Source organism: Oncorhynchus masou, chromosome 13 (genome assembly GCF_036934945.1).
Source record: "Oncorhynchus masou masou isolate Uvic2021 chromosome 13, UVic_Omas_1.1, whole genome shotgun sequence".
NCBI lineage: Eukaryota > Metazoa > Chordata > Actinopteri > Salmoniformes > Salmonidae > Oncorhynchus > Oncorhynchus masou.
Genome location: NC_088224.1, coordinates 79,986,766 through 80,013,399, shown reverse-complemented (window position 1 = coordinate 80,013,399; position 26,634 = coordinate 79,986,766). Strand labels below are relative to the sequence as shown.

General features: G+C 43.3%; 1 protein-coding gene across 4 annotated transcripts in view; it reads right to left on the bottom strand.

Moving 5' to 3' along the window:
- The window catches only part of LOC135553119 (protocadherin Fat 3-like), a 378,888-nt gene that overhangs the window by 111,454 nt on the left and 240,800 nt on the right, over window positions 1-26,634 (bottom strand). For all 4 annotated transcript variants that reach the window (XM_064985238.1, XM_064985240.1, XM_064985239.1 and 1 more), the window contains exon 4: window positions 2,563-2,624. In XM_064985238.1, the coding sequence (XP_064841310.1) occupies window positions 2,563-2,624 (62 nt within the window). The remainder of the gene's footprint in view (window positions 1-2,562; window positions 2,625-26,634) is intronic.

The window sequence follows — 26,634 nt, the reverse complement described above, 5'->3', positions numbered from 1 at the left end:
CTAAATCACACCACTGTTTACTGTTTGGAGGGTTGGCATGGAGAGGAAATTAGACTTAACATGTCCGCACTGCCGCACCCTTTTAAGTCTGTAGCTGAACTATATATGGAATGGAGTGAGGGAATGGCTGGCAGACCAACGGACAGACAGACAGCCAAGCATAGGACAGAGAGGTAGGGAGATAGGAATGGCTAGCAGACCAACGGACAGACAGACAGCCAAGCATAGGACAGAGAGGTAGGGAGATAGGAATGGCTAGCAGACCAACGGACAGACAGACAGCCAAGCATAGGACAGAGAGGTAGGGAGATAGGAATGGCTAGCAGACCAACGGACAGACAGACAGCCAAGCATAGGACAGAGAGGTAGGGAGATAGGAATGGCTAGCAGACCAACGGACAGACAGACAGCCAAGCATAGGACAGAGAGGTAGGGAGATAGGAATGGCTAGCAGACCAACGGACAGACAGACAGCCAAGCATAGGACAGAGAGGTAGGAAGATAGGAATGGCTGGCAGACCAACGGACAGACAGACAGCCAAGCATAGGACAGAGAGGTAGGGAGATAGGAATGGCTAGCAGACCAACGGACAGACAGACAGCCAAGCATAGGACAGAGAAGTAGGAAGATAGGAATGGCTAGCAGACCAACGGACAGACAGCCAAGCATAGGACAGAGAGGTAGGGAGATAGGAATGGCTAGCAGACCAACGGACAGACAGACAGCCAACCATAGGACAGAGAGGTAGGGAGATAGGAATGGCTAGCAGACCAACGGACAGACAGACAGCCAAGCATAGGACAGAGAGGTAGGAAGATAGGAATGGCTAGCAGACCAACGGACAGACAGACAGCCAAGCATAGGACAGAGAGTAGGGAGATGGGAATGGCTAGCAGACCAACGGACAGACAGACAGCCAAGCATAGGACAGAGAGATAGGAAGATAGGAATGGCTGGCAGACCAACGGACAGACAGACAGCCAAGCATAGGACAGAGAGGTAGGAAGATAGGAATGGCTAGCAGACCAACAGAAAGACAGACAGCCAAGCATAGGACAGAGAGGTAGGAAGATAGGAATGGCTAGCAGACCAACGGACAGACAGACAGCCAAGCATAGGACAGAGAGGTAGGAAGATAGGAATGGCTAGCAGACCAACGGACAGACAGACAGCCAAGCATAGGACAGAGAGGTAGGAAGATAGGAATGGCTAGCAGACCAACGGAAAGACAGACAGCCAAGCATAGGACAGAGAGGTAGGAAGATAGGAATGGCTGGCAGACAGACAGACAGATAGGCAGAGGACAGAGAGGTAGGGAGATGGCCGAAGATGTTTACTTTCTCTCACAGCACAGCGTTATTAGACTATATAGGGAGGTGGGAGAAGAGATTTACATTACATTTAAGTCATTTAGCAGACGCTCTTATCCAGAGTGACTTACAAATTGGTGAATTCACCTTCTGACATCCAGTGGAACAGCCACTTTACAATAGTGCATCTAAATCAGACAGATTACTTTATCCATAGGTACTTGAAGAGGTAGGAAGATGGTGATTGACTAGCTGTCCTGGCGTCGTGATGTTTGTTCCTCATTCACAGCACAGCAGTTTTGACTGGGCTAGGGAGTACTTCCTCAGTGGTAGGGAGGCGAGATGTTACCGACCATCAACTAACATAAAACATAAAGGCTACATTACATTGAGGATTTAATGGGATGTAATGTGTCCATTGATCTGTTTCCTCATCACATATTCTCCCCGTCACAGACCATATCTGAAGTATACTGCAGTATGGCAAAAATAACCAACTTGCATCAAAACATACACCAGCATTTCACTGAGAGACAATCAATACAGCAAGAGCAGAATATCTTTTCAAAAGAGTTTGTCACCAGACACACACACACACACACATATACACTTCCCACACAGAGGCTCATGATTCAGGACTCTGGCAGCAGCAACATCATTTACCTCCAATCTGCCACCCTTAGTCAAGATACGGCACTCCAATCAGCTCATAATGGAACCCAACACACAAACTCCATTTCCTGCTCCACTCCTCGTACTGACTCAATTACACTAGACCTGCCTCTCTAATGCACACTCTACTGAGACCAGGAAGTCAGAGAGGGAGGTATGAAGAGAGAGGGATATAGAGAGATCAACAGAGAGTGAGAGAAAAAGACAGACAGAGAGAGAGAGAGAGAGAGGGAGAGAAAGAGAAGAGGAGAGAGAAAGAGAGAGGACAGAGAGAGAGGACAGAGAGAGTGGAGCAAGAGAAAGAGAGCAGAGTGGATTGGGACAGGAGGCTTCTCTCTGTCAGGGTTCTAAAGGTTTGGCTCCAGTCCGCCACAATTGGAGAGAGATACTAAGAGGTGTACTGTTTTTTCATTAAACATCTGACAGCACATTCACATCAGACAGCCAAACAAATGCATAGAAACGTGTCAGACACACACACACACACACACACACACACACACACACACACACACACACACACACACACACACACACACACACACACACACACACACACACACACACAGTGTCTCTTACCTCTAAAACATGCTCAGCCTGTTGCTCCCTGTCCAGTTTCCTGGACGTGGTAGTGATGACACCTGTGAACACAGAGACGAACACATCAGAGAGAAGAACTAACAAACACATACAGGAAAATCAAATGTATTTATGAACCCCTTTTACATCAGCTTATGTCAAAGTGCTACACATAAACCCAGCCTAAACCCAAAAGCAGTGTAGACGTAGAAGCACAGTGGCTTGGAAAAACTCCCTAGAAAGGCAAACATCTAGGAAGAAACGTAGAGAGAAGCCAGGCTCTGAGGAGTGGCCAGTCCTATTCTAGTTGTGCCGGGTGGAGATTATAAGAGTACATGGCCATTAAGGCCATATTGTTCTTCAAGATGTTCAAACGTTCATAGATGACCGGCAGGGTCAGATAAAAATCCCAGTGGTTGTAGATGGTGCAACAGGTCAGGACCTCAGGAGTATATTTTCTTAACTGTAGCTACACTACCGTTTTAAAGTTTGGGGTCACTTAGAAATGTCCTTGTTTTTGAATTTTTTGTCCATTATTAATAACATAAAATCAATCCGAAATATTGTTAATACATTGTTAATGTTGTAAATGACGAAATTGCCAAGAAACTGAAGGTTTCATACAATGCTGTGTACTACTCCCCTCACAGAACAGCGCAAACTGGCTCTAACCAGAATAGAAATAGGAGTGGGAGGCCCCGGTGCACAACTAAGCAAGAAGACAAGTACATTAGAGTCTCAACATCAACAGTGAAGAGGAGACTCCGAGATGCTGGCCTTCTAGGCAGAGTTGCAAAGAAAAAGCCATATCTCAGACTCGCCAATAAAAAGAAAAGATTAAGATGGGCAAAAAGAACACAGACACTGGACATAGGAACTCTGCCTAGATGGCCAGCATCCCGGAGTCACCTCTTCACTGTTGATGTTGAGACTGGTGTTTTGGGAGTACTATTTAATGAAGCTGCTAGTTGAGGAGTTGTGAGGCATCTGGTTCTCAAAATAGACACACTAGTGTACTTGTCCTCTTGCTCAGTTGTGCACCGGGGCCTCCCGCTCCTCATCTCTATTCTGGGTAGAGTCCGTTTGCGCTGTTCTGTGAAGGGAATAGTACACTGTGTTGTACGAGATCTAGAGTCAGTTTTATTGCTTCTTTAATCAGAACAACAGGTTTCAGCTGTGGTAACATAATTGCAAAAGGGTTTTCTAATGATCAATTAGCCTTTTAAAATGATAAACTTGAATTAGCTAACACAACGTGCCATTGGAACACAGGAGTGATGGTTGCTGATAATGGGCCTCTGTACGCCTATGTAGATATTCCATAAAAAATCTGCCAATTCCAGCTACAAAAGTAATTTACAATGTCTACACTGTAATTCGGATCAATTTGATGTTATTTTAATGGACAAAAAAATGTATTTTCTTTCAAAAACAAGGACATTTGTAAATGACTCCAAACTTTTGAATGGTAGTGTAGATGCAACACATTTAAATAGCGTCATGAATGTGTGGTCAAAAACAGCTTCATTAAGGCAACTAATGTCACATGTAATTAGTCAGATCTACATATGATATTCCTACATTACCCTCATTAACTCACAGGATACACATGCACACACACACACACACACGTACACACACGTACACACCGTGACTCCCACCACCTAACCAAATGAGCATTGTGACACGGTAATTTCTGTGGGTTAGCATGGCTGTCTGGCAGGAGGCTGTCTGAGGCTAATTACTGACACTAGTCTCTACTGCCCCTAATTGTTTTGTTACTTAATGTCATTACAGCGGAACAGAGAGTGAGAGAGAGAGAGAGAGAGAGAGAGAGAGAGAGAGAGAGGGAAGGAATAAGAGAGAGAAGAAGGAATACGAGATATAGAAGGAATATGAGAGAGAGAGAAGGAGAATGAATATGAGAGAGAGAGAATGAGAAGGAATAAGAGAGAGAGAATGAGAAGGAATATGAGAGAGAGAGAAGGAATATGAGAGAGAGAGTAGGAGAAGGAATATGAGAGAGAGAAGGAGAAGGAATATGAGAGAGAGAGAAGGAGAAGGAATATGAGAGAGAGAGAGAAGGAGAAGGAATAAGAGAGAGAGAGAAGGAGAAGGAATATGAGAGAGAAGGAGAAGGAATATGAGAGAGAGAGAAGGAGAAGGAATATGAGAGAGAAGGAATAAGAGAGACAGAGAAGGAGAAGGAATATGAGAGAGAAAGAAGGAGAAGGAATATGAGAGAGAGAGAGAGGAGAAGGAATAAGAGAGAGAGAATGAGAAGGAATATGAGAGAGAGAAGGAATATGAGAGAGAGAGAAGGAATATGAGAGAGAGAGAGAGAGAAGGAGAAGGAATAAGAGAGAGAGAGAAGGAATATGAGAGAGAGAAGGAGAAGGAATATGAGAGAGAAGGAATATGAGAGAGAGAGAAGGAATATGAGAGAGAGAGAAGGAGAAGGAATATGAGAGAGAGAGAAGGAGAAGGAATATGAGAGAGAGAGAGAGAGAAGGAGAAGGAATATGAGAGAGAGAGAAGGAATATGAGAGAGAGAAGGAGAAGGAATATGAGAGAGAAGGAATATGAGAGAGAGAGAAGGAATATGAGAGAGAGAGAAGGAGAAGGAATATGAGAGAGAGAGAAGGAGAAGGAATATGAGAGAGAGAAGGAAAAAGAGAGAGAGAAGGAGAAGGAATATGAGAGAGAGAGAAGGTGAATGAATAAGAGAGAGAGAAGAAGAAGGAATATGAGAGAGAGAGAGAAGGAGAATGAATAAGAGAGAGAGAAGGAGAAGGAATATGAGAGAGAGAAGGAATAAGATAGAGAGAGAAGGAGAAGGAATATGAGAGAGAGAGAAGGAGAAGGAATATGAGACAGAGAGAAGGAATAAGAGAGAGAGAAGGAGAAGGAATATGAGAGAGAGAGAGAATGAGAAGGAATATGAGAGAGAGAAGGAGAGAAGGAATATGAGAGAGAGAAGGAGAAGGATTAAGAGGGAGAGAAGGAATATGAGAGAGAGAAGGATAAGGAATATGAGAGAGAGAAGGAATATGAGAGAGAGAGAGAGAGAAGGAGAAGGAATATGAGAGAGAGATATTAGAAGGAATATGAGAGAGAGAAGGAATATGAGAGAGAGAGAAGGAGAAGGAATACGAGAGAGAGAGAAGGAATATGAGAGAGAGAGAAGGAGAAGGAATATGAGAGAGAGAGAGAGAGAAGGAGAAGGAATTTGAGAGAGAGAGAAGGAATATGAGAGAGAGAAGGAGAAGGAATATGAGAGAGAAGGAATATGAGAGAGAGAGAAGGAGAAGGAATATGAGAGAGAGAGAAGGAGAAGGATTATGAGAGAGAGAGAAGGAGAAGGAAATGAGAGAGAGAAGGAATAAGAGAGAGAAGGAGAAGGAATATGAGAGAGAGAGAAGGAGAATGAATAAGAGAGAGAGAAGGAGAAGGAATATGAGAGAGAGAGAAGGAGAATGAATAAGAGAGAGAGAAGGAGAAGGAATATGAGAGAGAGAAGGAATAAGATAGAGAGAGAAGGAGAAGGAATATGAGAGAGAGAGAAGGAGAATGAATATGAGAGAGAGAAGGAATAAGAGAGAGAGAAGGAGAAGGAATATGAGAGAGAGAGAAGGAGAAGGAATATGAGAGAGAGAAGGAGAGAAGGAATATGAGAGAGAGAAGGAGAAGGATTAAGAGGGAGAGAAGGAATATGAGAGAGAGAGAAGGAGAAGGAATATGAGAGAGAGAAGGAATATGAGAGAGAGAGAGAAGGAGAAGGAATATGAGAGAGAGAGAAATAGAAGGAATATGAGAGAGAGAAGGAATATGAGAGAGAGAGAAGGAGAAGGAATACGAGAGAGAGAGAAGGAATATGAGAGAGAGAGAAGGAGAAGGAATATGAGAGAGAGAAGGAATAATAGAGGGAGAAGGAGAAGGAATATGAGAGAGAGAGAAGGAGAATGAATAAGAGAGAGAGAAGGAGAAGGAATATGAGAGAGAGAGAGAAGGAGAAGGAATATGAGAGAGAGAGAAGGAGAAGGAATATGAGAGAGAGAGAAGGAGAAGGAATAAGAGAGAGAGAGAAGGAGAAGGAATATGAGAGAGAGAAGGAATAATAGAGGGAGAAGGAGAAGGACTATGAGAGAGAGAGAAGGAGAAGGAATATGAGAGAGAGAAGGAAAAAGAGAGAGAGAAGGAGAAGGAATATGAGAGAGAGAGAAGGCGAATGAATAAGAGAGAGAGAAGAAGAAGGAATATGAGAGAGAGAGAGAAGGAGAATGAATAAGAGAGAGAGAAGGAGAAGGAATATGAGAGAGAGAAGGAATAAGATAGAGAGAGAAGGAGAAGGAATATGAGAGAGAGAGAAGGAGAAGGAATATGAGAGAGAGAGAAGGAATAAGAGAGAGAGAAGGAGAAGGAATATGAGAGAGAGAGAGAATGAGAAGGAATATGAGAGAGAGAAGGAGAGAAGGAATATGAGAGAGAGAAGGAGAAGGATTAAGAGGGAGAGAAGGAATATGAGAGAGAGAAGGAGAAGGAATATGAGAGAGAGAAGGAATATGAGAGAGAGAGAGAGAGAGAAGGAGAAGGAATATGAGAGAGAGAGAATTAGAAGGAATATGAGAGAGAGAAGAAATATGAGAGAGAGAGAAGGAGAAGGAATACGAGAGAGAGAGAAGGCATATGAGAGAGAGAGAAGGAGAAGGAATATGAGAGAGAGAGAGAGAGAAGGAGAAGGAATTTGAGAGAGAGAGAAGGAATATGAGAGAGAGAAGGAGAAGGAATATGAGAGAGAAGGAATATGAGAGAGAGAGAAGGAGAAGGAATATGAGAGAGAGAGAAGGAGAAGGATTATGAGAGAGAGAGAAGGAGAAGGAATATGAGAGAGAGAAGGAATAAGAGAGAGAGAAGGAGAAGGAATATGAGAGAGAGAGAAGGAGAATGAATAAGAGAGAGAGAAGGAGAAGGAATATGAGAGAGAGAGAAGGAGAATGAATAAGAGAGAGAAGGAGAAGGAATATGAGAGAGAGAAGGAATAAGATAGAGAGAGAAGGAGAAGGAATATGAGAGAGAGAGAAGGAGAATGAATATGAGAGAGAGAAGGAATAAGAGAGAGAGAAGGAGAAGGAATATGAGAGAGAGAGAGAAGGAGAAGGAATATGAGAGAGAGAAGGAGAGAAGGAATATGAGAGAGAGAAGGAGAATGATTAAGAGGGAGAGAAGGAATATGAGAGAGAGAAGGAGAAGGAATATGAGAGAGAGAAGGAATATGAGAGAGAGAGAGAAGGAGAAGGAATATGAGAGAGAAGAGAATAGAAGGAATATGAGAGAGAGAAGGAATATGAGAGAGAGAGAAGGAGAAGGAATACGAGAGAGAGAGAAGAGAGAGAGAGAGAAGGAGAAGGAATATGAGAGAGAGAAGGAATAATAGAGGGAGAAGGAGAAGGAATAAGAGAGAGAGAGAGAAGGAGAATGAATAAGAGAGAGAGAATGAGAAGGAATATGAGAGAGAGAGAGAAGGAGAAGGAATAAGAGAGAGAGAGAAGGAGAAGGAATATGAGAGAAGGAGAAGGAATAGAGAGAAGGAGAAGGAATATGAGAGAGAGAAGGAATAATAGAGGGAGAAGGAGAAGGAATATGAGAGAGAGAGAAGGAGAATGAATAGAGAGAGAAGAGAAGGAATATGAGAGAGAGAGAGAGAGAAGGAGAAGGAATATGAGAGAGAGAGAAGAAGAAGGAATATGAGAGAGAGAAGGAGAAGGAATATGAGAGAGAGAAGGAATATGAGAGAGAGAGAAGGAGAAGGAATATGAGAGAGAGAAGGAATAAGAGAGACAGAGAAGGAGAAGGAATATGAGAGAGAGAGAAGGAGAAGGAATATGAGAGAGAGAGAGAAGGAGATGGAATATGAAAGAGAGAGAAGGAGAAGGAATATGAGAGAGAGAAGGAATAAGAGAGAGAGAGAAGGAAAAGGAATATGAGAGAGAGAAGGAATAAGAGAGACAGAGAAGGAGAAGGACTATGAGAGAGAGAGAGAAGGAGAAGGAATATGAGAGAGAGAGAAGAAGAAGAAATATGAGAGAGAGAGAAGGAGAAGGAATATGAGAGAGAGAAGGAATATGAGAGAGAGAGAAGGAGAAGGAATATGAGAGAGAGAAGGAATAAGAGAGACAGAGAAGGAGAAGGAATATGAGAGAGAGAGAGAAGGAGAAGGAATATGAGAGAGAGAGAGAAGGAGAAGGAATATGAAAGAGAGAGAAGGAGAAGGAATATGAGAGAGAGAAGGAATAAGAGAGAGAGAGAAGGAGAAGGAATATGAGAGAGAGAAGGAATAAGAGAGACAGAGAAGGAGAAGGACTATGAGAGAGAAAGAAGGAGAAGGAATATGAGAGAGAGAGAAGGAGAAGGAAAATGAGAGAGAGGAGAAGGAATATGAGAGAGAGAGAGAAGGAGAATTAATAATAGAGAGAGAGAAGGAGAAGGAATAATAGAGAGAAGGAGAAGGAATATGAGAGAGAGAGAAGGAGAAGGAATATGAGAGAGAGAGAAGGAGAAGGAATAAGAGAGAGAGAGAAGGAGAAGGAATATGAGAGAGAGAAAGAATAATAGAGGGAGAAGGAGAAGGAATATGAGAGAGAGAAGGAGAATGAATAAGAGAGAGAGAAGGAGAAGGAATATGAGAGAGAGAGAGAGAGAGAGAAGGAGAAGGAATATGAGAGAGAGATAAGAAGAAGGAATATGAGAGAGAGAAGGAGAAGGAATATGAGAGAGAGAAGGAATATGAGAGAGAGAGAAGGAGAAGGAATATGAGAGAGAGAGAAGGAGAGAGAGAGAGAAGGAGAAGGAATATGAGAGAGAGAAGGAATAAGAGAGAGAGAGAAGGAGAATGAATATGAGAGAGAGAAGGAATAAGAGAGAGAGAGAAGGAGAAGGAATATGAGAGAGAAGGAATAAGAGAGACAGAGAAGGAGAAGGAATATGAGAGAGAGAGAGAAGGAGAAGGAATAAGAGAGAGAGAGGAAGGAGAAGGAATATGAGAGAGAGAAGGAATAAGAGAGAAAGAGAAGGAGAAGGAATAAGATAGAGAGAGAAGGAGAAGGAATAAGAGAGAGAGAGAAGGAGAAGGAATATGAGAGAGAGAAGGAGAAGGAATATGAGAGAGAGAAGGAGAAGGAATATGAGAGAGAGAGAGAAGGAGAAGGAATATGAAAGAGAGAGAAGGAGAAGGAATATGAGAGAGAGAAGGAATAAGAGAGAGAGAGAAGGAAAAGGAATATGAGAGAGAGAAGGAATAAGAGAGACAGAGAAGGAGAAGGACTATGAGAGAGAGAGAGAAGGAGAAGGAATATGAGAGAGAGAGAAGAAGAAGAATATGAGAGAGAGAGAAGGAGAAGGAATATGAGAGAGAGAAGGAATATGAGAGAGAGAGAAGGAGAAGGAATAGAGAGAGAGAAGGAATAAGAGAGACAGAGAAGGAGAAGGAATATGAGAGAGAGAGAGAAGGAGAAGGAATATGAGAGAGAGAGAGAGAAGGAGAAGGAATATGAAAGAGAGAGAAGGAGAAGGAATATGAGAGAGAGAAGGAATAAGAGAGAGAGAGAAGGAGAATTAATAATAGAGAGAGAGAAGGATAAGGAATAATAGAGAGAAGGAGAAGGAATATGAGAGAGAGAGAAGGAGAAGGAATATGAGAGAGAGAGAAGGAGAAGGAATAAGAGAGAGAGAGAAGGAGAAGGAATATGAGAGAGAGAAGGAATAATAGAGGGAGAAGGAGAAGGAATATGAGAGAGAGAGAAGGAGAATGAATAAGAGAGAGAGAAGGAGAAGGAATATGAGAGAGAGAGAGAGAGAAGGAGAAGGAATATGAGAGAGAGATAAGAAGAAGGAATATGAGAGAGAGAAGGAGAAGGAATATGAGAGAGAGAAGGAATATGAGAGAGAGAGAAGGAGAAGGAATATGAGAGAGAGAAGGAATAAGAGAGAGAGAGAAGGAGAAGGAATATGAGAGAGAGAAGGAATAAGAGAGAGAGAGAAGGAGAATGAATATGAGAGAGAGAAGGAATAAGAGAGAGAGAGAAGGAGAAGGAATATGAGAGAGAGAAGGAATAAGAGAGACAGAGAAGGAGAAGGAATATGAGAGAGAGAGAAGGAGAAGGAATAAGAGAGAGAGAGGAAGGAGAAGGAATATGAGAGAGAGAAGGAATAAGAGAGAAAGAGAAGGAGAAGGAATAAGATAGAGAGAGAAGGAGAAGGAATAAGAGAGAGAGAGAAGGAGAAGGAATATGAGAGAGAGAAGTAGAAGGAATATGAGAGAGAGAAGGAGAAGGAATATGAGAGAGAGAAGGAATATGAGAGAGAGAAGGAGTAGGAATATGAAAGAGAGAGAAGGAGAAGGAATATGAGAGAGAGAATGAATAAGAGAGAGAGAGAAGGAGAAGGAATATGAGAGTGAGAAGGAGAAGGAATAAGAGAGAGAGAGAAGGAGAAGGAATATGAGAGAGAGAAGGAGAAGGAATAAGAGAGAGAGAGAAGGAGAAGGAATATGAAAGAGAGAGAGAAGGAGAAGGAATATGAGAGAGAGAGAGAAGGAGAATGAATATGAAAGAGAGAGAGAAGGAGAAGGAATATGAGAGAGAGAAGGAATAAGATAGAGAGAGAAGGAGAAGGAATAAGAGAGAGAGAGAGAGGAGGAATATGAGATAAGAGAGAGAAGGAGAAGGAATATGAGAGAGAGAAGGAATAAGAGAGAGAGAGAGAAGGAGAAGGAATATGAGAGAGAGAAGGAATAAGAGAGACAGAGAAGGAGAAGGAATATGAGAGAGAAGGAGAAGGGATAAAGAGAGAGAGAGAAGGAGAAGGAATATGAGAGAGAGAGAAGGAATAAGAGAGAGAGAGAAGGAGAAGGAATATGAGAGAGAGAAGGAATAAGAGAGACAGAGAAAGAGAAGGAATATGAGAGAAGGAGAAGGAATAAGAGAGAGAGAGGAAGGAGAAGGAATATGAGAGAGAGAAGGAATAAGAGAGAGAGAGAAGGAGAAGTAATAAGATAGAGAGAGAAGGAGAAGGAATAAGAGAGAGAGAGAAGGAGAAGGAATATGAGAGAGAGAAGGAGAAGGAATATGAGAGAGAGAAGGAATAAGAGAGAGAGAGAAGGAGAAGTAATAAGATAGAGAGAGAAGGAGAAGGAATAAGAGAGAGAGAGAAGGAGAAGGAATATGAGAGAGAGAAGGAGAAGGAATAAGAGAGAGAGAGAAGGAGAAGGAATATGAGAGAGAGAAGGAGAAGGAATATGAGAGAGAGAAGGAGAAGGAATATGAGAGAGAGAGAAGGAGAATGAATAAGAGAGAGAGAAGGAGAAGGAATATGAGAGAGAGAGAAGGAGAATGAATAAGAGAGAGAGAAGGAGAAGGAATATGAGAGAGAGAAGGAATAAGATAGAGAGAGAAGGAGAAGGAATATGAGAGAGAGAGAAGGAGAATGAATATGAGAGAGAGAAGGAATAAGAGAGAGAGAAGGAGAAGGAATATGAGAGAGAGAGAGAAGGAGAAGGAATATGAGAGAGAGAAGGAGAGAAGGAATATGAGAGAGAGAAGGAGAATGATTAAGAGGGAGAGAAGGAATATGAGAGAGAGAAGGAGAAGGAATATGAGAGAGAGAAGGAATATGAGAGAGAGAGAGAAGGAGAAGGAATATGAGAGAGAGAGAATTAGAAGGAATATGAGAGAGAGAAGGAATATGAGAGAGAGAGAAGGAGAAGGAATACGAGAGAGAGAGAAGGAATATGAGAGAGAGAGAAGGAGAAGGAATATGAGAGAGAGAAGGAATAATAGAGGGAGAAGGAGAAGGAATATGAGAGAGAGAGAAGGAGAATGAATAAGAGAGAGAGAATGAGAAGGAATATGAGAGAGAGAGAGAAGGAGAAGGAATATGAGAGAGAGAGAAGGAGAAGGAATATGAGAGAGAGAGAAGGAGAAGGAATAAGAGAGAGAGAGAAGGAGAAGGAATATGAGAGAGAGAAGGAATAATAGAGGGAGAAGGAGAAGGAATATGAGAGAGAGAGAAGGAGAATGAATAAGAGAGAGAGAGAAGGAGAAGGAATATGAGAGAGAGAGAGAGAGAAGGAGAAGGAATATGAGAGAGAGAGAAGAAGAAGGAATATGAGAGAGAGAAGGAGAAGGAATATGAGAGAGAGAAGGAATATGAGAGAGAGAGAAGGAGAAGGAATATGAGAGAGAGAAGGAATAAGAGAGACAGAGAAGGAGAAGGAATATGAGAGAGAGAGAAGGAGAAGGAATATGAGAGAGAGAGAGAAGGAGAAGGAATATGAAAGAGAGAGAAGGAGAAGGAATATGAGAGAGAGAAGGAATAAGAGAGAGAGAGAAGGAAAAGGAATATGAGAGAGAGAAGGAATAAGAGAGACAGAGAAGGAGAAGGACTATGAGAGAGAGAGAGAAGGAGAAGGAATATGAGAGAGAGAGAAGAAGAAGAAATATGAGAGAGAGAGAAGGAGAAGGAATATGAGAGAGAGAAGGAATATGAGAGAGAGAGAAGGAGAAGGAATATGAGAGAGAGAAGGAATAAGAGAGACAGAGAAGGAGAAGGAATATGAGAGAGAGAGAGAAGGAGAAGGAATATGAGAGAGAGAGAGAAGGAGAAGGAATATGAAAGAGAGAGAAGGAGAAGGAATATGAGAGAGAGAAGGAATAAGAGAGAGAGAGAAGGAGAAGGAATATGAGAGAGAGAAGGAATAAGAGAGACAGAGAAGGAGAAGGACTATGAGAGAGAAAGAAGGAGAAGGAATATGAGAGAGAGAGAAGGAGAAGGAAAATGAGAGAGAGGAGAAGGAATATGAGAGAGAGAGAGAAGGAGAATTAATAATAGAGAGAGAGAAGGAGAAGGAATAAGAGAGAGAAGGAGAAGGAATATGAGAGAGAGAGAAGGAATGAGAGAGAGAGAAGGAGAAGGAATAAGAGAGAGAGAGAAGGAGAAGGAATATGAGAGAGAGAAAGAATAATAGAGGGAGAAGGAGAAGGAATATGAGAGAGAGAGAAGGAGAATGAATAAGAGAGAGAGAAGGAGAAGGAATATGAGAGAGAGAGAGAGAGAGAGAAGGAGAAGGAATATGAGAGAGAGATAAGAAGAAGGAATATGAGAGAGAGAAGGAGAAGGAATATGAGAGAGAGAAGGAATATGAGAGAGAGAGAAGGAGAAGGAATATGAGAGAGAGAAGGAATAAGAGAGAGAGAGAAGGAGAAGGAATATGAGAGAGAGAAGGAATAAGAGAGAGAGAGAAGGAGAATGAATATGAGAGAGAGAAGGAATAAGAGAGAGAGAGAAGGAGAAGGAATATGAGAGAGAAGGAATAAGAGAGACAGAGAAGGAGAAGGAATATGAGAGAGAGAGAGAAGGAGAAGGAATAAGAGAGAGAGAGGAAGGAGAAGGAATATGAGAGAGATAAGGAATAAGAGAGAAAGAGAAGGAGAAGGAATAAGATAGAGAGAGAAGGAGAAGGAATAAGAGAGAGAGAGAAGGAGAAGGAATATGAGAGAGAGAAGGAGAAGGAATATGAGAGAGAGAAGGAGAAGGAATATGAGAGAGAGAGAGAAGGAGAAGGAATATGAAAGAGAGAGAAGGAGAAGGAATATGAGAGAGAGAAGGAATAAGAGAGAGAGAGAAGGAAAAGGAATATGAGAGAGAGAAGGAATAAGAGAGACAGAGAAGGAGAAGGACTATGAGAGAGAGAGAGAAGGAGAAGGAATATGAGAGAGAGAGAAGAAGAAGAAATATGAGAGAGAGAGAAGGAGAAGGAATATGAGAGAGAGAAGGAATATGAGAGAGAGAGAAGGAGAAGGAATATGAGAGAGAGAAGGAATAAGAGAGACAGAGAAGGAGAAGGAATATGAGAGAGAGAGAGAAGGAGAAGGAATATGAGAGAGAGAGAGAGAAGGAGAAGGAATATGAAAGAGAGAGAAGGAGAAGGAATATGAGAGAGAGAAGGAATAAGAGAGAGAGAGAAGGAGAATTAATAATAGAGAGAGAGAAGGATAAGGAATAATAGAGAGAAGGAGAAGGAATATGAGAGAGAGAGAAGGAGAAGGAATATGAGAGAGAGAGAAGGAGAAGGAATAAGAGAGAGAGAGAAGGAGAAGGAATATGAGAGAGAGAAGGAATAATAGAGGGAGAAGGAGAAGGAATATGAGAGAGAGAGAGAAGGAGAATGAATAAGAGAGAGAGAAGGAGAAGGAATATGAGAGAGAGAGAGAGAGAAGGAGAAGGAATATGAGAGAGAGATAAGAAGAAGGAATATGAGAGAGAGAAGGAGAAGGAATATGAGAGAGAGAAGGAATATGAGAGAGAGAGAAGGAGAAGGAATATGAGAGAGAGAAGGAATAAGAGAGAGAGAGAAGGAGAAGGAATATGAGAGAGAGAAGGAATAAGAGAGAGAGAGAAGGAGAATGAATATGAGAGAGAGAAGGAATAAGAGAGAGAGAGAAGGAGAAGGAATATGAGAGAGAGAAGGAATAAGAGAGACAGAGAAGGAGAAGGAATATGAGAGAGAGAGAAGGAGAAGGAATAAGAGAGAGAGAGGAAGGAGAAGGAATATGAGAGAGAGAAGGAATAAGAGAGAAAGAGAAGGAGAAGGAATAAGATAGAGAGAGAAGGAGAAGGAATAAGAGAGAGAGAGAAGGAGAAGGAATATGAGAGAGAGAAGTAGAAGGAATATGAGAGAGAGAAGGAGAAGGAATATGAGAGAGAGAAGGAATATGAGAGAGAGAGAAGGAGTAGGAATATGAAAGAGAGAGAAGGAGAAGGAATATGAGAGAGAGAATGAATAAGAGAGAGAGAGAAGGAGAAGGAATATGAGAGTGAGAAGGAGAAGGAATAAGAGAGAGAGAGAAGGAGAAGGAATATGAGAGAGAGAAGGAGAAGGAATAAGAGAGAGAGAGAAGGAGAAGGAATATGAAAGAGAGAGAGAAGGAGAAGGAATATGAGAGAGAGAGAGAGAGAAGGAGAATGAATATGAAAGAGAGAGAGAAGGAGAAGGAATATGAGAGAGAGAAGGAATAAGATAGAGAGAGAAGGAGAAGGAATAAGAGAGAGAGAGAGAAGGAGAAGAATATGAAAGAGAGAGAAGGAGAAGGAATATGAGAGAGAGAAGGAATAAGAGAGAGAGAGAAGGAGAAGGAATATGAGAGAGAGAAGGAATAAGAGAGACAGAGAAGGAGAAGGAATATGAGAGAGAAGGAGAAGGGATAAGAGAGAGAGAGAGAGAAGGAGAAGGAATATGAGAGAGAGAGAAGGAATAAGAGAGAGAGAGAAGGAGAAGGAATATGAGAGAGAGAGAAGGAATAAGAGAGACAGAGAAAGAGAAGGAATATGAGAGAAGGAGAAGGAATAAGAGAGAGAGAGGAAGGAGAAGGAATATGAGAGAGAGAAGGAATAAGAGAGAGAGAGAAGGAGAAGTAATAAGATAGAGAGAGAAGGAGAAGGAATAAGAGAGAGAGAGAAGGAGAAGGAATATGAGAGAGAGAAGGAGAAGGAATATGAGAGAGAGAAGGAATAAGAGAGAGAGAGAAGGAGAAGTAATAAGATAGAGAGAGAAGGAGAAGGAATAAGAGAGAGAGAGAAGGAGAAGGAATATGAGAGAGAGAAGGAGAAGGAATAAGAGAGAGAGAGAAGGAGAAGGAATATGAGAGAGAGAAGGAGAAGGAATATGAGAGAGAGAAGGAGAAGGAATATGAGAGAGAGAAGGAGAAGGAATATGAGAGAGAGAGAAGGAGAAGGAATATGAGAGAGGGCGGCTGACAAGGAATGGGAAAGAGAGAAATTGGAGGGAGAGGAGACTGTCAGGAGAGAGACAGTGTGACAGTGTGACAATGTGCCTCCTCACATGGGACATTTCCCTCCATTTCTCCTCACATGAATGGAAACATATGCTACCTTGCTAAAGTCCAGTCAGTTTGAAAGAAACCTCAGGGGTGAGCAAGAATAGCCACTTCTTCATTTACTGGTCACGCTACTGTACACACTCTTCTACTCCTCCCTTCTTCCTCCCATCACGTCTCACAGATCAATACAGCGTTTTAGGCCCTTGCAAGGTTTTCTGACACTGTCAAGGGTTTGCTCGGTGAGAAAACAAAACAGTGGTGAGAAATAGAGCTTCTGGGGAGAGAGCGCTCAACCTGGAGTGATGCATGCACGCATTATATAATCTCCCTGAAGGAAAATAGGAGCACAACTGAGATACAATGTTTCCACCTGGAGAATTATGGGTTGTCAGACCACACACACCCACGCAGGTTTTGCTCTTCTATCCTCGTGGGGACCTAAAATTGATTTCAAAATCCTATTTTCCCTAACCCTAAACCTACCATAACCCCAACTCCTAACCCTTACCCTAAATCTAACCACTAACCCCATACCTTAGCTCTAATTGCAACCCTAAACCTAACCCTTAACTTAAAATAGCCCCCCATATTCTCTCTCTCATTATTTATGATTGGATAAACAGTAGGTGATGGGTTGTGTTCTAAGTGATGACAGTTCGAGGCAGGAGGTTTTTCTGGGCAGGTGATCGATGAGGGCAATCAAACCTGAAGGACCCCAGTGACCCAGAACTGAACCGGACGGGTCCTGATCGACCCTCATTGGTGAGTCTGTCACTCTGTACACACACACACCAATGTACTGTATCTGTTTTCGTTTACTTTCATTCCAACTGGTGGGCTCAGAGTAAAGAGAAGTGTATCAAATCAACTGGACTAGATTCATTCAGTCAATGTGTGTTTGTGTCTGGCTTCTTTATGGCCTGCTATAATACACACACTCAAACACAGTCTCAGGAGGAAGGCCTTTTGAGCAAAACACTCTAATGACGGGAGTTAGAAAGGAGGGATAGAGAGAGAGATAGAGAGATAGAAAGGAGGGACAGAGAGAGATAGAAGGGAGGGACAGAGAGGGAGTGAGAAAGGAGGAATAGTGTAACTTCCGGCGCCGCCTCGCTTCGCGTTCCTAGGAAACTATGCAGTTTTTTGTTTTTTTTACGTGTTATTTCTTACATTAGTACCCCAGGTCATCTTAGGTTTCATTACATACAGTCGAGAAGAACTACTGTATATAAGATCAGCGTCAACTCACCATCAGTACGACCAAGAATATGTTTTTCGCGACGCGGATCCTGTGTTCTGCCTTACAAACAGGACAACGGAATGGATCGCATGCAGCGACCCAAAAAAACGACTCCGAAAAAGAGGGAAACGTGGCGGTCTTCTGGTCAGACTACGGAGACGGGCAAATCGTGCCCCACTTCCTAGCATTCTTCTTGCCAATGTCCAGTCTCTTGACAACAAGGTTGATGAAATCCGAGCAAGGTGAGCATTCCAGAGGGACATCAGAGACTGTAACGTTCTGTGCTTCACGGAAACATGGCTCACTGGAGAGACGCTCTCGGATGCGGTGCAGCCAGCGGGTTTCTCCACACATCGCGCCGACGGAAACAAACACCTTTCTGGTAAGAAGAGGGGTGGGGGTGTATGCCTTATGGCTAACGAGGCATGGTGCGATGAAAGAAACATACAGGAACTCAAATCCTTCTGTTCACCTGATTTAGAATTCCTCCCAATCAAATGTAGACCGCATTATCTACCAAGAGAATTCTCTTCGATTATAATCACAGCCGTATATATCCCCCCCCCAAGCAGACACATCGATGGCTCTGAACAAACTTTATTTAACTCTTTGCAAACTGGAAACCATTTATCCGGAGGATGCATTCATTGTTGTTGGGGATTTTAACAAGGCTAATCTGAAAACAAGACTCCCTAAATTTTATCAGCATATCGATTGCGCAACCAGGGGCGGAAAAACCTTGGATCACTGTTACTCTAACTTCCGCGACGCATATAAGGCCCTGCCCCGCCCCCTTTCGGAAAAGCTGACCACGACTCCATTTTGCTGATACCTGCCTACAGACAAAAGCTAAAAAAGAAGCTCCCACGCTGAGGTCTGTCCAACGCTGGTCCGACCAAGCTGACTCCACACTCCAAGACTGCTTCCATCACGTGGACTGGGACATGTTTCGTATTGCGTCAGATAACAACATTGACGAATACGCTGATTCGGTGTGCGAGTTCATTAGAACGTGCGTTGAAGATGTCGTTCCCATAGCAACGATTAAAACATTCCCTAACCAGAAACCTTGGATTGATGGCAGCATTCGCGTGAAACTGAAAGCGCGAACCACTGCTTTCAATCAGGGCAAGGTGTCTGGTAACATGACTGAATACAAACAATGCAGCTATTCCCTCCGTAAGGCTATCAAACAAGCTAGGCGTTAGTACAGAGACAAAGTAGAATCCCAATTCAACGGCTCAGACACAAGAGGCATGTGGCAGGGTCTACAGTCAATCACGGACTACAGGAAGAAATCCAGCCCAGTCACGGACCAGGATGTCTTGCTCCCAGGCAGACTAAATAACTTTTTTGCCCGCTTTGAGGACAATACAGTGCCACTGACACTGCCTGCAACGGAAAAATGCGGTCTCTCCTTCACTGCAGCCGAGGTGAGTAAAACATTTAAACGTGTTTACCCTCGCAAGGCTGCAGGCCCAGACGGCATCCCCAGCCGCACCCTCAGAGCATGCGCAGACCAGCTGGCTGGTGTGTTTACGGACATATTCAATCAATCCCTATACCAGTCTGCTGTTCCCACATGCTTCAAGAGGGCCACCATTGTTCCTGTTCCCAAGAAAGCTAAGGTAACTGAGCTAAACGACTACCGCCCCGTAGCACTCACTTCCGTCATCATGAAGTGCTTTGAGAGACTAGTCAAGGACCATATCACCTCCACCCTACCTGACACCCTAGACCCACTCCAATTTGCTTACCGCTCAAATAGGTCCACAGACGATGCAATCTCAACCACACTGCACACTGCCCTAACCCATCTGGACAAGAGGAATACCTATGTGAGAATGCTGTTCATCAACTACAGCTCGGCATTCAACACCATAGTACCCTCCAAGCTCGTCATCAAGCCCGAGACCCTGGGACTCGACCCCGCCCTGTGCAACTGGGTACTGGACTTCCTGACGGGCCGCCTCAAGGTGGTGAGGGTAGGTAACAACATCTCCTCCCCGCTGATCCTCAACACTGGGGCCCCACAAGGGTGCGTTCTGAGCCCTCTCCTGTACTCCCTGTTCACCCACGACTGCGTGGCCACGCACGCCTCCAACTCAATCATCAAGTTTGCGGACGACACAACAGTGGTAGGATTGATTACCAACAACGACGAGACGGCCTACAGGGAGGAGGTGAGGGCCCTCGGAGTGTGGTGTCAGGAAATTAACCTCACACTCAACGTCAACAAAACTAAGGAGATGATTGTGGACTTCAGGAAACAGCAGAGGGAACACCCCCCTATCCACATCGATGGAACAGTAGTGGAGAGAGTAGCAAGTTTTAAGTTCCTCGGCATACACATCACAGACAAACTGAATTGGTCCACTCACACAGACAGCATCGTGAAGAAGGCGCAGCAGCGCCTCTTCAACCTCAGGAGGCTGAAAAAATTTGGCTTGTCACCAAAAGCACTCACAAACTTCTACAGATGCAGAATCGAGAGCATCCTGGCGGGCTGTATCACCGCCTGGTACGGCAACTGCTCCGCCCTCAACCGCAAGGCTCTCCAGAGGGTAGTGAGGTCTGCACAACGCATCACCGGGGGCAAACTACCTGCCCTCCAGGACACCTACACCACGCGATGTCACAGGAAGGCCTAAATGATCATCAAGGACATCAACCACCCGAGCCACTGCCTGTTCACCCCGCTATCATCCAGAAGGCGAGGTCAGTACAGATGCATCAAAGCTGGGACCGAGAGACTGAAAAACAGCTTCTATCTCAAGGCCATCAGACTGTTAAACAGCCACCACTAACATTGAGTGGCTGCTGCCAACACACTGACACTGACTCAACTCCAGCCACTTTAATAATGGGAATTGATGGGAAATGATGTAAATATATCACTAGCCACTTTAAACAATGCATAAGTATATACTGTACTCTATATCATCGACTGCATCCTTATGTAATACATGTATCACTAGCCACTTTAACTATGCCACTTTGTTTACATCTCACTTTGTTTACATCTCATATGTATATACTGTACTCGATACCATCTACTGTATCTTGCCTATGCTGCTCTGTACCATCACTCATTCATATATCCTTATGTACATATTCTTTATCCCCTTACACTGTGTATAAGACAGTAGTTTAGGAATTGTTAGTTAGATTACTTGTTGGTTATTACTGCATTGTCGGAACTAGAAGCACAAGCATTTCGCTACACTCGCATTAACATCTGCTAACCATGTGTATGTGACAAATACATTTGATTTGATTTGATTTTGAGAGAGAGATAGAAGGGAGGGACAGAGAGGGAGTTAGAAAGGAGGGAGAGAGAGAGAGAGAGATAGTTAGAAAGGAGGGATAGAGAGAGGGAGTTAGAAGGGAGGGACAGAGAGGGAGTTAGAAAAGAGTGATAGAGAGAGAGAGAGAGAAAGGAGGGATAGAGAGGGAGTTAGAAAGGAGGGATAGAGAGAGAGAGAGAGAGAGAGAGAGAGAGAGAGAGAGAAGGGAGGGACAGAGAGGGAGTTAGAAAGGAGGGATAGAGAGAGAGAGAAGGGAGGGACATAGAGGGAGTTAGAAAGGAGGGATAGAGAGAGAGAAGGGAGTGATAGAAAGGGAGTTAGAAAGGAGGGATAGAGAGAGAGAGACAGAGAAGGGATGGACAGAGAGGGAGTTAGAAATGAGGGATAGTGAGAGAGAGAAGGGAGGGACAGAGAGGGAGTTAGAAAGGAGGGATAGAGAGAGAGAGAAGGGAGAGAAGGGAGGGACAGAGAGGGAGTTAGAGAGGAGGGATATAGAGAGAGAGATAGAAGGGAGGGACAGAGAGGGAGTTATAAAGGAGGGACAGAGAGAGAGAGAGAGAGATAAGCGAGGGACAGAGAGGGAGTTAGATAGGAGGGATAGAGAAGAAGTTAGAAAGGAGGGATAGAGAGGGAGAGAAGGGAGGGACAGAGAGCACAATTAAGAGGGGAGAGAGAGAAAGACCGATGATGAGAAGGAAGCAGAGTGAGAGCGAGATTGAGAGAGCACAATTAAGAGGAGAGAGAAAGAGAGAGAGAAAGACAGACGATGAGAAGGAAGCAGAGTGAGAGAGAGATTGAGAGAGCACAATTAAGAGGAGAGAGGGAGAAAGAGAGAGAAAGACAGACGATGAGAAGGAAGCAGAGTGAGAGAGAGATTGAGAGAGCACAATTAAGAGGAGAGAGGGAGAAAGACAGATGATGAGAAGGAAGCAGAGTGAGAGAGAGATTGAGAGAGCACAATTAAGAGGAGAGAGAAAGAGAGAGAGAAAGACAGACGATGAGAAGGAAGCAGAGTGAGAGAGAGATTGAGAGAGCACAATTAAGAGGAGAGAGGGAGAAAGAGAGAGAAAGACAGACGATGAGAAGGAAGCAGAGTGAGAGAGAGATTGAGAGAGCACAATTAAGAGGAGAGAGAGAGAAAGACAGATGATGAGAAGGAAGCAGAGTGAGAGAGAGATTGAGAGAGCACAATTAAGAGGAGAGAGGGAAAAAGAGAGAGAAAGACAGACGATGAGAAGGAAGCAGAGTGAGAGAGAGATTGAGAGAGCACAATTAAGAGGAGAGAGAGAGAACGGGAGACACCATTGTAAATATAACCTATATTTATGCTATTATTACAGCACTGTATATAGACATAATATGACATTTGAAATTGTATTTTTGAGTTTAATGTACATTTTGGAATGTTTATTTCACTTTTGTTCATTATCTATTTCACTTGCTTTGGTAATGTAAACATATGTTTCCCGTGCCAATAACACCTTTAAATTGAATTGAGGGAGAGAGAGAGAGAGAGAGAGAGAGAGAGAGAGAGAGAGAGAGAGAGAGAGAGAGGCAGAGAGAGAGAGAGAGGGGGGAATAAAGAGAGGAAGATAGATAGAGAAAGATGAGAGCGGCAGAGAGAGAGAGGAAGAGAGAGAGAGAGAGAAAGAGAGGGAGAGAGAGAGGGAGAAAGGGAGAGAGAGAGAGAGAGGGAGAGATCGAGAGATCGAGAGAGAGAGAGAGAGAGAGAGAGGAAAAGAAAGAGAGGAAGAGAGAGGGAGAGAGAGAAAGAGAGAGAAAGAAAGGAAGAGAGAGTGAGAGAAAAAGAAAGAGAGGGCGAGAGAGAGAGAGATCGAGAGAGAGAGAGATGAAAAGAAAGAGAGGAAGAGAGAGTGAGAGAAAAAGAAAGAGAGAGAAAAAGAAAGAGAGAGAGAGAAAAAGAGGAGAGAGGCAGAGAGAGGCAGAGAGAGAGAGAGAGAGAGAGAGGGGGGGGGGGAAATAAAGAGAGGAAGAGAGAGAGAGAAAGAGGAGAGCGGCAGTGAGAGAGAGAGAGGAAAATAAAGAGAGGAAGAGAGAGAGAGCGAGAGGGGGGAGAGGGAGATGGAGAGAGGGAGAGAGAGCGAGAGAGAGGGAGAGGGGGAGAGGGAGAGAGAGAGAGAGATCGAGAGATATATAGAGAGAGATAGAGAGAGATAGAGAGAGAGGGAGAGAGAGGAAGAGAGGAAGAGAGAGTGAGAGAAAAAGAAAGAGAGGGCGAGAGAGAGATGAAAAGAAAGAGAGGAAGAGAGAGTGAGAGAAAAAGAAAGAGAGAGAGAAAGAGGAGAGAGACAGAGAGAGAGAGAGACAGAGGGAGAGAGAGAGAGAGAGAGAGAGAGAGGGGGCGGGATAAAGATAGGAAGAGAGAGAGAGAAAGAGGAGAGCGGCAGAGAGAGAGAGATGAAAAGAAAGAGAGGAAGAGAGAGTGAGAGAAAAAGAAAGAGAGAGAGAGAAAGAGGAGAGAGACAGGGAGAGAGAGAGAGAGAGAGAGCTAGAGAGAGAGAGAGGGGGGGGATAAAGATAGGAAGAGAGAGAGAGAAAGAGGAGAGCGGCAGAGAGAGAGAGAGAGAGAGAGAGAGAGAGAGAGATGGGGGGGGGGGATAAAGATAGGAAGAGAGAGAGAGAAAGAGGAGAGCGGCAGAGAGAGAGAGATGAAAAGAAAGAGAGGAAGAGAGAGTGAGAGAAAAAGAAAGAGAGAGAGAGAAAGAGGAGAGAGACAGGGAGAGAGAGAGAGAGAGAGAGCTAGAGAGAGAGAGAGGGGGGGGATAAATATAGGAAGAGAGAGAGAGAAAGAGGAGAGCGGCAGAGAGAGAGAGAGAGAGAGAGAGAGAGAGAGAGAGAGGGGGGGATAAAGATAGGAAGAGAGAGAGAGAAAGAGGAGAGCGGCAGAGAGAGAGCTGAGCGGATAGGGACAGGAGGCCTCTCTCTCTCTCAGGGTTCCAAAGGTTCCAACAGGGCCCAGCTTTTTGCACTCAAGATCTATAGTACAGCATATATCCTACATTACCACAAAGTATAGGAGAAGCTTTAAACCCCATCAAATATTAAGGTCCATAAAACCAAAGGAAGTGGAGCATAGCATGAGGTGAGATGACCTTTTTTTTTACATTTTCCATGTCAACGTATACAGCACAAAGCTGCTCCTCGTTTTAGACCTGGCTAATTCTCAGCAACGGAAGCTTCTACTCTGATAAAAGAACACACATGTTTCATTCATACAGGCTCTACTGAAATGTAATGTTCAGTTCATTATGCGTGTGTGTTTGTGTGTGTGTGTGTGTCACAGGAAGGCCAAAAAGATCATCAAGGACATCAACCACCTGAGCCACGGCTTGTTTGGCCCGCTATCATCCAGAAGGCGAGGTCAGTACAGGTGCATCAAAGCTGGGACCGAGAAGCTGTTTTTCAGTCTCTATCTCAAGGCTATCAGACTGTTAAATAGCCATCACTAACCAGGTACCACCCAGTTACTCAACCTTGCACATTAGAGGCTGCTGCCCTATGTACATAGACATGGAATCACTGGCCACTTTAATATTGGAACACGAGTCACTGTAATAATGTTTACATAGTGTTTGACTCATTTCATTTGTACAGTACCAGTCAAAGGTTTGGACAAACCTACTCATTCAAGCGTTTTTCTTTATTTTTTATATTTTCTACATTGTAGAATAATAGTGAAGACAAGGTAGGGGTGGTATACAGAAGATAGCCCTATTTGGTAAAAGACCAAGTCCATTTGTTTTTCAACAGGACAATGACCCAACACACCTCCATGCTGTGTAAGGGCTATTTGACCAATAATTAGATTGATGGAGTTGAACCGCAGAGTGATGGAAAAGCAGCCAACATGTGCTCAGCATATGTGGGAACTCCTTCAAGACTGTTGGAAAATAATTCCAGGAGAAGCTGGATGAGAGAATGCCAAGTGTGTGCAAAGCTGTCATCAAGGCAAAGGGTGGCTACTTTGAAGAATCTCAAATATAAAATATATTTTGATTTGTTTTAACACTTTTTTTGGTTACTCCGTTACTCCATATGTGTTATTTCATAAAAAAAAAAAACTTGATTAAGCAGGTGTCCAAACTTTTGACTGGTACTGCATATACTGTAGTTTAGTCAATGCCACTCCGACATTGCTCGTCCTAATATTTCTATTTAATTTATAGTTAATTCCATTATTTTACTTTTAGATTTGTGTGTATTGTTGTGAATTGTTAGATACTACAGCACTGTTGGAGCTAGGAACACAAGCATTTAGCTACACCCTCAATAACATCTGCTAAATATGTTTATGTGACCAATAACATTTGATTTGACTTGTTTGTGTGTACTGTGCTCCATGTCCAACACGCTGGGCAGCAAAACTCAATACAACCAAAGTTCGCAATATGAACAGAGAGAGTGTGAATGCTAGGACAAACAATGCCAAATCTAAAAACGCTATTGATGAAATGTGACAGGAAGGCTTTACGCTATATTAGCCCTTAGACAGTAATGCTAACGCAGATGTGCTTACCATCCCATAGAGAATGACTGGCAAGCCTTCGGTCAAGTTAGCGCTCTGCTTTATGCTTGAATCGGAAGTATATTCAAAAACAGCACTCACAGTTGTCTGTCCACACACACTTTGACTAGAAATATCTCAGACATCACACAAGATCTTTGCGGCTCAAAACATACCAGACACAAACTACAAACATATTCAGTACACGGATAGTCAGATGCAAACACACACCCATTATCAACATGTTAAAAAAGGGGTTTAAACAAGATTGGGATTCTTAACATCCTTAAAAATCCTTATTGAAAAACAATGTTTTTTTGCCCCCCCCCCCCCCACAAAACTAAATTACAGAACAGTTTAACTGTTACAGAACAGTTATCAAACATTTTTTTTCCATTGTATAGCTTAACTATAGGCTGTAAAGGCCTGGAGAAAGTTGTGTAACTTAAATAAAACCAGGAGGAAGAGGAACTTTAATCTACTTTGGTGAATTTGCGAGGCATATGCAAGACAAGACATTACGAGAGTCTTCGGTCTGCTGCGTGTAGAATATCCTACCTTATTCATTGATAATAGGCCCTGCTTTACTGAAGCTGTGAGACATTGCATGCAAAGAAATTTCGAGATACAGTATTCCATTGCAATAGAAATGGAGTCAGAACCGTGCGCTAGGCCTGTCTACCTGGTAGCCGACCTGCCTACACTGTGTCCCTCCTCTCTCTCCGTCCTCCGCTAGCTCGCTACAAAACCAAAAAGTGTTTGTGTTCTCGGAAGTATGGCCACTGATCAGTCTCATCCGTTCCAAAAACACAGGATCTTAGGAGTTGATTCCTAGCAGAATAAAATCTTGATACTCAGAAATGGAAACCGCCAACAGGAGTCGACGTGCAAGCAGTCAGGGAATCATTTATTTTGGAGTTGAATCTCCACCACTGTCATCGTTGTAAACAATTAAAAAATGGCAAGCGACAGCAGTGAATTCCTGTAGGGCAATACATTGAGAAGTTAAAGCTATGTATGGTGGAATTTAGGTACAGTAATGTTAGTGCATGTACAATACTTTACCATCTGAAAGAGATGCACTGTGAGACCCAAACCATTGGTAAG